The 14,089-nt window shown below is 50.1% G+C and overlaps 1 protein-coding gene across 4 annotated transcripts in view; it reads left to right on the top strand.

The window, feature by feature from the left end:
• SNED1 (sushi, nidogen and EGF like domains 1) overlaps positions 1-14,089 on the top strand; it is a 121,167-nt gene that overhangs the window by 70,539 nt on the left and 36,539 nt on the right. For all 4 annotated transcript variants that reach the window (XM_030576533.1, XM_030576534.1, XM_030576532.1 and 1 more), the window contains 7 exons: positions 3,172-3,276; positions 4,104-4,217; positions 5,059-5,175; positions 6,741-6,857; positions 6,941-7,057; positions 7,684-7,797; positions 10,205-10,378. In XM_030576533.1, the coding sequence (XP_030432393.1) occupies positions 3,172-3,276; positions 4,104-4,217; positions 5,059-5,175; positions 6,741-6,857; positions 6,941-7,057; positions 7,684-7,797; positions 10,205-10,378 (858 nt within the window). The remainder of the gene's footprint in view (positions 1-3,171; positions 3,277-4,103; positions 4,218-5,058; positions 5,176-6,740; positions 6,858-6,940; positions 7,058-7,683; positions 7,798-10,204; positions 10,379-14,089) is intronic.

Below are 14,089 nucleotides of genomic sequence, written 5' to 3'. Positions count from 1 at the left end.
CAATTAGATCAAGGGTTGATCAGAGTTCAGGATGTGCACAGACAAGTGTGGAAAGTGTAGGGGACAATTTCCTGGGGCAAGTGCTGGAGGAACCAACTAGGGGCAGAGCTCTTCTTGACCTGCTGCTCACAAACAGAGAAGAATTAGTAGGGGAAGCAAAAGTGAATGGGAACCTGGGAGGCAGTGACCATGAGATGGTTGAGTTCAGGATCTTGACACAAGGAAGAAAAGAGAGCAGCAGAATACAGACCCTGGACTTCAGAAAAGCAGACTTTGATTCCCTCAGGGAACAGATGGGCAGGATCCCCTGGGAGAATAACATGAGTGGGAAAGGAGTCCAGGAGAGCTAGCTGTATTTTAAAAAATCCTTATTGAGGTTGCAAGAACAAACCATCCCAATGTGTAGAAAGAATAGTAAATATGGCAGGCAACCAGCCTGGCTTAACAGTGAAATTCTTGCTGATCTTAAAAACAAAAAAGAAGTTTACAAGAAGTGGAAGATTGGACAAATGACCAGAGAGGAGTATAAAATATTGCTCAGGTATGAAATCAGGAGTGATGTCAAGAAGGCCAAATCACACTTGAAGTTGTAGCTAGCAAGGGATGTTAAGAATAACAAGAAGGGTTTCTATAGGTACATCTCTACCGCGATATAACGCGACCCAATATAACACGAATTCAGATATAATGCGATAAAGCAATGCTCCGGGGGTGCAGAGCTGAGTACTCCGGTGGATCAAAGCAAGTTTGATATAACGCCATTTCACCTATAACGTGGTAAGATTTTTTGGCTCCCAAGGACAGCGTTATATCGGGGTAGAGGTGTATGTTAGCAACAAGAAGGTGGTCAGGGAAAGTGTGGGCCCCTTACTGAATGGGGGAGGCAACCTAGTGACAGATGATGTGGAAAAAGCTAATGTACTCAATGCTTTTTTTGCCTCTGTCTTCATGAACAAGGTCAGCTCCCAGACTGTTGCACTGGGCAGCACATCATGGAGAGGAGGTGACCAGCCGTCTGTGGAGAAAGAAGTAGTTCAGGACTACTTAGAAAAGCTGGACGAGCACAAGTCCATGGGGCCGGATGCGCTGCATCCGAGGGTGCTAAAGGAGTTGACGGATGTGATTGCAGAGCCATTAGCCATTATCTTTGAAAACTCATGGCAATTGGGGAAGGTCCCAGATGACTGGAAAAAGACTAATGTAGTGCCCATCTTTAAAAAAGGGAAGGAGGAAGATCTGGGGAACTACATGCCAGTCAGCCTCACCTCAGTCCCTGGAAAAATCATGGAGCAGGTCCTCAAGGAATCAATTCTGAAGCACTTAGAGGAGAGGAAAGTGATCAGGAACAGTCAGCATGGATTCACCAAGGGCAAGTCATGCCTGACTAATCTAATTGCCTTCTATGATGAGATAACTGGCTCAGTGGATGAGGTGAAAGCAGTGAGCGTGTTATTCCTTGACTTTAGCAACGCTTTTGATATGGTCTCCCACAGTATTCTTGCCAGCAAATTAAAGAAATATGGGCTTCATCAATTAAAGATGAATGGACTGTAAGGTTGATAGAAAGCTGGCTAGATTATTGGGCTCAATGGGTAATGATCAATGGCTCCATGTCTAGTTGGCAGCCGGTATCAAGCGTGCCCCGAGGGTTGGTCCTGGGGCCGGTTTTGTTCAATGTCTTCATTAACGATCAGGAGGATGGCATGGACTGTACCCTTAGCAAGTTTGTAGATGACACTAAACTGGGAGGAGTGGTAGACACGCTGGAGGGTAGGGATAGGATACAGAGGGACCTAGACATATTAGAGGGTTGAGCCAAAAGAAATCTGATGAGGTTCAACAAGGACAAGTGCAGGGTCCTTTACTTAGGATGGAAGAATCCCATGCACTGCCACAGACTAGAGACCAAGTGGCTAGGCAGCAGTTCTGCAGAAAAGGACCTAGGGGTTACAGTGGACGAGAAGCTGGATATGAGTCGACAGTGTGCCCTTGTTGCCAAGAAGGCTAACCGCATTTTGGGCTCTATAAGTAGGAGCATTGCCAGCAGATCAAGGGACATGATCATTCCCCCCTATTCGGCGTTGATGAGGCCTCATCTGGAGTAGTGTGTCCAGTTTGGGCCCCACACTACAAGAAGGATGTGGAAAAATTGGAAAGAGTCCAGCAGAGGGCAACAAAAATGATTAGGGGGCTAGAGCACACGGTTTATGAGGAGAGGCTGAGGGAGCTGGGATTATTTAATCTGCAGAAGAGAAGAATGAGGGGGGATTTGATAGCTGCTTTCAACTACCAGTAAGGGGGTTCCAAAGAGGATGGATCTAGACTGTTCTCAGTGTTATGAGATGACAGAACAAGGAGTAATGGTCTCAAGTTGCAGTCAGGACTGGCTCCATCTTTTTTGCCACCCCAAGCAGTGAAGAATTGGCAGCACTTCGGCAGCAGCTCTATCACACCACTTCGTTCTTCGGCGGCAATTCGGCAGCCGGTCCTTCCCTCTAAGAGGGACAGGGGGACCCAGGGCCAAATTGCTGCCAAAAACCCGGACGTGCCGCCCCTTCCCATTGACTACCCCAAGCACCTGTTTCCTGCACTGGTGCCTGGAGCCGGCCTTGGTTGCAGTGGGGAAGATTTAGGTTGGATATTAGGAAAAACTTTCAGTAGGAGGGTGGTGAAGCACTGGAATGGGTTACCTACGAAGGTGGTGGATTCTCCTTCCTTAGATGTTTTTAAGGTCAGGCTTGACAAAGCCCTGGCTGATATGATTTAATTGGGGATTGGTCCTGCTTTGAGCAGGGGGTTGGACTAGATGACCTCCTGAGGTACCTTCCAACCCTGATATTCTATAATTCTATGTCCTCAGATAAGCAGTGGCTCTCCTCTCCAACAGGAAGGTGCAGCTGGCTGGGGATTTGCCATCTCCTAGAGGTTAATTAAGTTAAAGTTCTGATATCCTAGATGAAGAAAGGGGAGGTTCTGCTGGGAGGCTCTTGTAGCTGAATGGAATCTAGGCTCCTCACACAAAGGAATCTGTGCAAGCCTCATGTTTACTCCTTGTCAGAGTCACTTGGTTGCCATAGTCATGGACAACCTGATAAACACCTAACTAGCTAGCTAGAGCATGGACTCAACTGTCCCAAAAGAGCCTCCGTTTGCCATCTCTGTCTGTCACAGAGCTCTCTGAGGACTGCGAGTGTCGGAACGGGGGAAAGTGTCTGGATGGAAACTTCACCATTTGCCAGTGTCCGCCTGGATATTTTGGACTTCTCTGTGAATTTGGTAAGAGCAAAGATCTCCCAGTTTATCAGACTCCCACATTTCCTTCCTTTTCCGTTTCTTTTATTATTGAAAATAGAGAGAGAAGCTAGGAATCCTGCTGGTCCCACAGCTATTGATGGAGTGCTAGCCTTCAGAGACTATCCTCTATCACAACATCTGCTGTTCCACCAATCAGCCTCTGCTCTGCCCTAGAGCCAAAGGGAGGCTACATGCCCAGGTCCTCCCCTTGCTACTCTTCTCCATCGGAGCCCCCTACTCAGCATCAGAGAGTCACCTGCTCTGGAGAAAAGGAGAATGGACTATTTCCATTTGTTCAGTCCTTAGCTCCACACCCTGCAGCCTGTGGACTCTCCCTAACTTGGCTGCTGTCTCCTGGAGGCGAGGGAGGTTTGGGGTTTCATACACATTCGCTCCTGAGCTCTCCACACCGACCCAAATAAAGCTGTAATAGCCCCTCCTTGGCAGGAGGGATGAAGGGATTCAGACAGGGTCACTTCCCCCTCCAGCTCCTCCTTAGCAAAAAAAGAGTAAAAAATCTCTGTAGAATGCCTTTCCCAGGCCCTGAGCTGTCTGAGCAGATGGCTGGACACCGGCTTATGGCTGGCACAAGGAGTAGGGGTCACTCACCGGACACTGACCTCTGGCTAGCACACCACGGGGGAGTCACTCACTGGACGCTGACCTCTGGCTAGCACACCACGGGGGAGTCACTCACTGGACGCTGGCTTCTGGCTGGCACACTCTGGGTCACTGACCAGACATTGGCTTCTGGCTGGCACACTGGAGGATCACTCACAGGACACTGGCTATTGTCATTGTTCTCACAGAAGTGACCACTACACCATGCAATATGAATACACAGTGTCCGGACGGGGGCTACTGCATGGAGTACGGTGGAAGCTACCTGTGCGTGTGTCATACGGACTATGGCACCAACCACTGTGAGTCTGGCTGGGTCTGGGCACAGGGAGGGGCTGGGGTCGATGGAAAGAGTGTGGGGCAGGCACTCGTAGTGTGGCTGAGGGGATCTGAGCTGCAGTGCTGGGTGGGGGGGGTTGTCAGCAGTGCCTACAATGACAGAGGAGCAGCGGAGGAGGGGAGGGGTGGGGGGCTGTCAATGGAGGAGGTCAGGCATTTGTGACATGGCTTGATGAGCTGCTATAGCACAAGGCATGAGCAGGGAGCACCTCAAGGGATGAGCCATGCCAGTAGGACAGCACGGGATACCAGGGAGCCAGACTCCTAGCAGTTCCTTTAGGGAGTATATCTCACCTGCCCCACTCATTCAGGGGTGTCAGAGACCCTCTTCCTCCCTCATGTCCCCCAGGTGGTATCACCAAATTGGTGGTGATGACAACACCTAGTTCCTATCTGGACATGCTGGGTCAGATCTTTGTCCCCATTGCACAGCTGGGCAGAGCAAGGTGCTGAGCCCTGCAGAGAGGGCCTAACCCACAGCTCAATAGGGAGAGTCTCATGGGCTTTGGGTGATTTGCCGTGTGGCACCCAGTCACGCCACTGCAGGAATGCTGGAAGCTCGCCCTAATCCTAGCAGCCCTGTGAATGGCTAGAGCGCAAATGCTAGTGGCCCACAGCAGGGTGCAGGCCACCACAAGCCCTGCAATGATACAGCCAGGGAGGAATGCCAAGGAGCCAGCCAGCCCTGCCACAAGGAAGGAGCAGACTAGATGCACCCATGGGGTTTTGCCACTCAGACCTGCTCTGCCTGGTAGGACTTGTATTGACCATCTTAACTGTGTGGTCTCATCTGTGGTTTTTCAGCTGTGCCATCTCCCTGTGACTCAGAGCCCTGCCTGAACGGGGGGTCTTGCGAAGCCCACGATGACTCATACACCTGCGAATGTCCCCGGGGCTTCAATGGCAGGCACTGTGAGAAAGGTACTCCTGAGGCATGGGCTGGAGAGACGGGGCAGGGAGGGCCCTTGGCATGTCCCACCTGCCATGCACTCTGGTTAGTCTGTGTTCAGGAGACTCCAGCCCCATGCAGAGTAGCAGCACAGGTGCAGGAAACAGCTGCATCCAGCCTTCCAGCTCCCCTTCCTGTCACTGTGTTGTGTAGCTCGGTCAAGCCAGGGAATGGTCACCTAGAAAGAGTTCCGGCTACAGCCAAGAGATTGGAGCAAAATCCAAACCCCGTAAGGCAGATGAGCAGCCTATAGATCCTTCAGCTGTAAGAGCCAGTGCAATATCTACCTGCTCTTCACAGTGGGGAAATTCCACTCCTGGCTATGGGGGCAGGGGAAGGTGAGAGATCGGGGCAGAACTAACAGCCTTGGGCTCTAGGAAACCCCTGAGGAACAGAGATGCTAATTGGGGCAGTGAAATCAGAATGGCACTTCGGCCTGTTCAGGTCTCTTCCCTTCAGGACATCTCTCGGGACTGTCTGGCTCCCCCAGCGCTGAGCAGATTCTGTAGCTCATTTCAGAATGGAGTTAAGCAGCTCTGGTGTCTGAAGCTGTACATGGCTCATGTGCTATGCAATCCAGCCAAGCAGCCTTTGCCTCACTGGGGAGCAGCGGGTAACTTGCCTAGTTCATGCAATAGACAGGTGGTAGCCAGGGCCGCCCAGAGGATTCAGGGGGCCTGCGGCAAAGTGGGGGCGCTTGTACTCACCGGGCAGTGCTCCAAGTCTGCAGTGGCAGCGGGTCCTTCACTCACTCCAAGTCTGCGGTGGCGACAGGTCCTTCACTTGCTCCGCGTCTTCGGCAGCACTGAAGGACCCGCCACCGAAGTGCCGCTGAAGACCCAGAGCGAGTGAAGGGCCTGCTGCCAAAGTCCCGCCAAAGTCCCAGTCCACCACTGGGTGTGTAGCCAGGGAAGGGATTCTCGGCCAGGGCTCGCAGGGCCCCTGCAGGGCCTGGGGCAAATTGCCCCACTGCCCCCCCCCAGTCTGGGTGGCCCTGGTGGTAGCATTGCTATGCAGGGCAGATACATGGGAGTCGCTGCAGCTGCTTCTGGCCTAGAGCACTAGCTGTGTCAAGGCATACAGCGACGTTGTAGAACAGCTTAGGCCAAGAGTGGATGTGCTGATTTGCCAACACTTTCAAACTTAGACGCGGCCTAAAGTCAGGCTCTTAAATCCATATTTAGGCTTCTATGTTTAAGTGGCCTGTGTTTCCACGGTGCTGAGCTCCTACCTGCAGTGCCATTGGCTTTGGTGGGGCTGTGCCTGCTCTGCGTCATTGACAATCGGGCCAATCAGGTGCCTGACTGGATTTCTTTAAACCTGACTTTGAGCTCCCAGGGAGGAGATTGTGGCTGTTTCTGAGCAGCTGGAGAATGGAGCCCTCGGTGGCCCAGTCAGGACAGGGTGGCTGGGGTGTGGGAGAAGCAGCCAGCCCATGAGAGGGGATGAATTGAAGCCATCCCCACTCCTGTTGATGAAAGCACAAGAGGTGATGCTTTCCACACGTGGCTCCTCTGCCTGTGTTCTCTTTCCTCAGTCAGGCCAAGGCTGTGCAGCTCCGGGCCGTGTCGGAACGGGGGGACATGTAAGGAGGCAGACGGAGAATACCACTGTGCCTGCCCCTACCGATTCACCGGGAAGCACTGCGAGATAGGTACCCACAATGCTGAGCACTGATGAGGGGAGAGCTGGGAAGGCATTGGCTGCTGCTTAACATGGCTCTCTTTGTGCCCACAGGTAAACCAGACTCCTGTGCCTCTGGGCCATGTCAGAACGGGGGCACATGTTTCCACTACATTGGCAAGTACAAGTGTGACTGTTCCCCAGGCTACACGGGCCGGCACTGTGAGATAGGTACGAGCGTGGCAGACTGGCAAGGAATTAAAACTAGGAGTCTGGTGCCAATGCTCAGCTCAGAGCCACTGGCCAGAGACCCAAGGTCTGCCGTTCAGTGCTTGGCTACTAGGCCGGCAATCAGTGGGCTTGGAGTCGTTCGCAGGCTCTACACATTAACCAGGGGAGCATCCTCGGCTGGGGAAGCCACAGTCAGGCAGTTTGGGGTACTGGGTACCATTGCCCAGTCAATGGTGTCTCTGGCCATTTAGCAGAGGACATACGTTCAATCCCTGATTGCTGGAGCACAGCAAGCAGAGATCTGTGCTCAGTCTGTAGTATCCACAAAGACTGAGTTCAATGGCTGGCTTGTGTAATCACTGCCCAGTGAATCCAGCACCCGTCCAATCGTAACCCAACTCCTCCATGGGCCTGGTCGGGTGCCCTAGAAAATCCTCTGAGAGCTGAGCAGGCTGGTGCTGGTTTGTTAATGGGGTTGGAGGGCAATTGATTTAATGCTCCTGGGAGCTCATCCCTACATCCCCATGGTTTGGCAGCGTATCCAGGCAGCACTGTAGATGTGGCACAGAGAGGGAGGAAGGGCTCCAGGCAGCGTGTCCATGGTCATTTGTGATATTCTTTTCCAGCCCCTTCTCCTTGCTTCCTGAGTCCGTGTGAAAACGGAGCCACCTGTGAGGACCACGGCAGCAACTACACCTGTACGTGCCCTGTGGGATACGTGGGAAAGCTCTGCCAATCAGGTAATAGCCAAGAAGCCTCAGCACCAGGAGCAGCCCAGAGAACTAACCCTGCTCTTGAGCAGGGCCAGCTTAGAGCACTTCCCAAGCCTGCCCCTCGACAAGGGGAGAGTCCTGAACATCAGCCCTCTGGTGTTAGACCGCCCAGCATAGTTCCATCATCCTGGCTGAATGAAGGGGGCGAGGCAGGGGGTGCTTTGCTGGAGAAAGAATGGGAGTTGGAAGATATGACTTCTCTTTGCAGTTCTGCACAAATCCTCAGGCAATCTCGGGCAGTCCCTTAACTTGGCAGTGGAGTTCCTCTGAACCGACACCTGCATAAAAAGCAGCAATTTGGCCCAGATTTCAGACTAAAGGTGCCATCTTCTTAAAGAAGAAAAGTTCTTAAAACAAAGGGATCATGGAAGCGAAAGGCTCTGTGAAGATGCATCTCAGGAAGATCTCATGTTGGTCTCAGCCCTGTTGACACTGTAACTTCAGCCCTAGAAAGGAGCCCTAGAAAGGCTGTTCTGTGTATCCCCAATATATAGGTCCTTCACTGTGGCACGGCTCCCGCTCCCCCAGATTATTGATGGCCTGGTGCAATGGCATCATGTACTGAATAGTTTCCTCCCTGCAAGTAATGTCTTGGGCACCCATTGGAGGCGCTGGGAGAGGGTGAGAACCGAGGCCACTGGTGCTGTTTCTGGATCCCCACAACCCTACCAACTGAGGTAGGTGATTAGGCACGTGAAGGCACGTGAGTTCCTAATGCCTGCTGCTGGGCTTTTCCATGCCTCCTCCCCACCACCCCTGCTTGCCTTGGCATATTTCAGGGCATGGGCATGGTGCCAATGTCGATGTGACAGGTTGGATCACAGAAACCCCCTTGGGAACTGCCACCTAATTTGTCAGGACTACCTCTGAGCCCATTTTCCTTGCAAGCTTGGGACTTCATACCTTGCCTTGTTTGAGCCAGACATGCTAGCCTGCTGCAAACACAGATCCAAGTCTGAACCACGTCCCCCACAAGCTGCAGTCTTAACTGAAAACAGCTTAAGAAGTGATCCTGTCTCCAACACTCAGATACCCAGCTCCCAATGGGGTCCAAACCCCAAATAAATGTGTTTTACCCTGTATAAAGCTTATTTAGGGTAAACTCATAAACTGTTGCCCTCTATAACACTGACAGAGAGATATAGACAGCTGTTTACACCCCTCCCTCCCCAGGTATTACTACTTAGTCTGGGTTAATTAATAAGTAAAAAGTGATTTTATTAAATATAAAAAGTAGGATTTAAGTGTTTTCAAGTAATAACAGACAGAACAAAGTAAATTACCAAACAAAATAAAACAAAACACACAAGTCTAAGCCTAATACAGTAGGAAGCTAAATGCAGGCAAGTCTCACCCTCAAAGATGTTGCAATCAGCTTCTTTACAGACGAGCCTCCTTCTAGTCTGGGTCCAGCAATCGCTCACACTCCTGTAGTTACTGTCCTTTGTTCCAATTTCTTTCGGGCATCTCTTTGGGGTGGAGAGGCTCTCTTGAGCCAGCTGAAGACAAAATGGAGGGGTTTTCCCAGCGGCATATATTGTCTCTCTCTTGTGGGTGGAAACCACTCTCTCCCCCTCTGTAGAATCCAGCTACAAAATGGAGTTTTGGAGTCACATGGGCAAGTCACATGTCTATGCATGATTCAGTTCTTACAAGCCGATGCCATGGTTCACTTGTTAGCCCGAACATTCCCAGCAAAGCTCAATTGTGGATTGACATCTATCAAAGCCCATTGACACCTTAAGTGTTTCTTGATTGGGCACTTCCTGAGAACAGTCTTTTCTCAAGAAGCTGACCTAATGCTTCACTGAGGCTGCTTAAAATCAAACAAGTACATAGCCAATATTCATAACTTTGAATACAAAAATGATACATGCATACAAATAGGATGAATGTATTCAGTAGATCATAACCTTTGCAGGGATATGTTACATGGGATATCTAGCATAAAACATATTCCAGTTATGTATATTTACACTCATAAGCGTATTTCTATAAAGCATTATGGGGTGCAACGTCACAGTCGACTCCTTTAAGGGGATGCTGTAAAAATGCCCTGGGTTGCAGCCCCAGCCTTGGGGTCTTCAGGGTTGTCTCCAGGCTCAAGCTGCTCTCTGAGGCCAGTTCTCGGGCATGGCAGGGTTCGCCTCTCCAGACAGAGCCAAGGTTCTGTGGGCAAGAGCTGGAGAGCTCTCTGGAACTCACAAGCTCAGCCCTGGATGGCAGAGCCATCATGCTCTCTGGACTTGGCCCAGCTTGCCGCCTCTCGAAGAGACAGGGAGCGACTGCTTCTTGGATGCCCAGGTTACATCGCTGGCTCAGGGACATCTGCTGTTCACATGCCTTGTCATTCATGCCTTTCTTCTTTCGCCAGAGGTGGACTGCGGCATTCCCAACGAGGTGAAGCATGCCCGGGTGCTGTTTAACTCCACCCGCATGGGCTCTCTGGCTGAATACCAGTGTGAGCGAGGCTACATCTTGCGCCCTCAGAACAACCCCCGCATCTGCAGCGCACAGGGCGTCTGGAGCGACCCCCCAGAGTGTGACGGTAAGATGGTGCAATGAGGAAAGGGGCCTACACAGCCTGAGCTATCCTGCCAGAATGGCTGCTTCCTGGGGCTTAGCTGGGCCTGGAGCCCCCTTAGCAGCCATGAGATGTGGCCATTTCTCTTGTGGCACAGCCTGTGTGGTGCCCCTGGGGATGCTTGGGAACACCCCTCCATGACTAGACCAGACTCTTTTCAGCCTGTGCTAAGATACCCAGGGCTCCATCCCCCTTGGAGGCAAAAAACTCCTGGGGGGACATAGGGTCTGGATGCGGACTTCATGCTGTCCTCGAGCCCTCTGCTCAATTCACATCTCTGCCTAGTAGCCACATTTCTGGGATGTGCTGCATCTGCAAAGGACATGCAGCCACTGGGAAAGGAGAGATCAAGCCACTATTCTGTGTGGTACCAGGGAGCTAGAGAGGAGCAACATTGTGGGGGCAGATTGAGATCAGCAGAGAGCAAGCGCCTGCAGCATGGGAGACAGAGGATAGTGCTGACATGGCGTCAATCAGAGATTCCAGAGGAGGGAGAGGACGGGCCTCCTGGCAGGAGCGCAGCACTGGGGGATGGAATGTCACTCCAGACCAATGGCTAGTTCACTGTCACTAGCCACACTCCCCTGGGAACCACCTCCCTGGCCTACTCCTGGGCTGGCTAGCTGGCGTCTCTGCAGCTGGCATGCGTGCTAGGCAGCACTGCGCTTTACCCTCTGCTCGGTCTCTGAGCTTTGGCTCTGACTTGGCCCTATCCGAGATGCCATCCACATCCATAATTACTGTTACTACAATCCCTTAGTGATCCTGGTAAGGTCCTCAGCCAAGTGTCCTGCTCCATTTATGAGTTGTGCTCCCAATTTCTGTACTTCATCCAAGAGACAATAGACCAAATACGGCATTGCCTTCCCTCTGCTCATCCCACAATCTCTACCTCCTTCCTCCCCTTCCCTGCCCAGTGACTCCATCCCATCTCCTGATCTCCTGTGCCCACGCTTATCCCTGCTCTCACCGTGTTCTGGAACCTCTCCCCACCTGGCTCTTCCACTTACAAAACAAACATGCTTTAGCCTCTCCCAAAGTTACCTTCCCATCTCCCTTATCTCTTCCACCTCTAAGCTCATGGAATGTGCTGACTACAATGGTTGTCTGGAGTTCCTCCTCTCCAGTTCCATCTAGCCCTCTACTCCAGGCCTGTCTCCGTCTGTCCAAGCTAAAATCTCAGCCTGTGTCTCTGACATCTCATCATGGGTGTCCAGCCATCAGCTCAAACTCAACATGGCTAAAACAGAGTTCTTAATTTTTTCCCCTCCCAAGTCCTCCCCATCACCTCCTTTCTCAGTCACTGTGGATAACACTATCATCCTGCCTGTCCTTCAGGCCTGTAACCTGGACATACTCTTCAACTCAGCTTGGATGTGAGTGTGACGGGTTCTCCCCGGGGTGCCACCTGGAACTGGAGTACCACTGAGCCCTCTGACCCACCAGCCTGGGCTTCCTCTCACACTTAGCTGCTTGACAAGCTGCAAAGCCCTCCAGCCTGCACTTTCACCAGCATTCACACAGGTAGAGACACATCCAGCTGCAGTTACATGCAGGCTCCCTGACCACTTGCCTCCCAGCCTAGGACCCCAGAGCAGTACTATCCTACCCTGGTCAAATCTGGCCAGTATATGGGTTTAATGCCCAGTCTGCTTCTCCCTCAATGTGAAGAGGACAATGCACACTCGTGGTAACTGTGATGGGTTGAATCACAGAAACCCTCTTGGGAGCTGCCACCTGATGTGCCCAGACTACTTCTAGCCCTGCCTTCCCTGCCAGTTCAGGATCCCAGCACCCTGTCTTGCTAAGCCCCACACTCCTGTCTGCTCCAACAAAGATCCAGGATCTGAATTACTTGCCCCAGTGCTTCAGGTTTGCCTGAAAGCAGCTGACAGAAGTGTTCTTGTCTTTAACACTCAGATGCCCAACTCCCAATGGGGTTTAAACCCAAATAAATCCATTTTACCCCGTATAAAGCTTACGCAGGGTAAACTCATAAATTGCTTGCCCTCTATAACACTGATAGAGAGAGATGCACAGTTGTTTGCTCCCCCAGGTATTAATGCTTACTCTGAGTTAATTAATAAATAAAATAATAAAATAAGTAAGTAAATACAGAAAGTAGGATTTAAGTGGTTCCAAGTAGTAACAGACAGAACAAAGTAAGTCACCAAGCAGAATAAAATAAAATGTGCAAATCTATGTCTAATCAGACTGAATCCTCACCAGTTCCAGAATGCTCCCTTTTACAGACTAATCTCCTTTTAGCATGGATCCAGCAATTACTCACACCCCTTGCAGTCACTGTCCTTTGTTCCAATTTCTTTCAGGTATCCTGGGGCAGTGGAGAGGCTCTCTCTTTAGCCAGCTGAAAACAAAATGGAGGGGTCTCCCAGGGGTTTAAATAGACTTTCTCTTGTGGGTGGAGACCCCCTCCTCACTCCTATGCAAAGTCCAGCTCCAAGATCGAGTTTAGGAATCACCTGGGCAAGTCACATGTCTATGCATGACTCACAGTTTTTACAGGTAGCGTCCATTGTTCACATGCTACCTTGAACGTCCTCAAGTAGACTTCTTATGTAGATTGGAGCATTCCAAGATCCATTGTTCTTTAAGTGTTTCTTGATTAGGTACTTAATTTCAATATTCCTTTCTCCAGGAACTGACCAGATGCCCTACTAAGGTTATTTAGAAATCAAGTCAGTACAAAGCCAACATTCATAACTTCGAATACAAAAATGATACATGCATACAAATAGGATTAATTAATTCAGTAGATCATAACCTTTGAGATATGTTACATGGCATATGTAGCATAAAACACATTCTAAGCATATTTCCATAAAGCCTTATGGGAGATACCGTCACAGTAACCAAGCAGAGATTTTCCCTGAGCACTTCAGTCAAAGCTCATTGGTTTAGATTAAAACAAAAACAAGTTTTATTAATACAAAAAATAGATTTTAAGTCATTATAAGTGATTAGCAAACAGATCAAAGCAGATTACCTAGCAAATAAACAACAAATGAAAACTAAGCTTAATATACTAAATAGAGTGGATATGAATTAGCAATTCTCACCCTGAGAAATTATACAAACAGGCTGCAGATTCTTAAGGTACAAACTACACTTGCTTTGCAGCTTGGAATTCCCAGGTTTCAGTCTTTGTTCTTCAAGTATTTTCAGGAGTCTTCTTGTCTGGAGAGTAAAGAACCCTAGATGATGTCACTCCCTGCCTTATATAACTTCTGTATAGGGCGGAAGCCCTTTGTTCCAAAGCTGTGAACAAATACAGACTCCCCAAGATGGAGGTCCAGCATCATGTGGCCTGGTTACATGTCCTTGCACAGTCATAGCAGCCATCACTCACAAGTCTGTCTGTAGTGTTCTCAGGAAGCTCACCAGGTGGGAGATAAGCTTCTCCTAAGGCTGTTGTTTTTTCTAATGGCCCATTACTGTGAATTGGTCCTTTACAACCAGCTATTTAGACTGAAAGCATCTTGTCTAGGGGCTGTTACCCAGGTGTAACTACATTTGAAGTACAGATACATAGTGAGTATTTATAACTTCAGATACAAAAATGATACATGCATACAAATAGGATAATCATATTCAGCAAATCATAACATTTCCAATGACATCTCACATAACCCATCTTGCATCAAATGCATCATA

This window comes from Gopherus evgoodei, chromosome 9, assembly GCF_007399415.2.
Source record: "Gopherus evgoodei ecotype Sinaloan lineage chromosome 9, rGopEvg1_v1.p, whole genome shotgun sequence".
In the NCBI taxonomy this organism is placed as follows: Eukaryota; Metazoa; Chordata; order Testudines; family Testudinidae; genus Gopherus; species Gopherus evgoodei.
The sequence above is the reverse complement of the archived record's forward strand: the minus strand, read 5'-3'. Positions and strand labels throughout refer to the sequence as shown.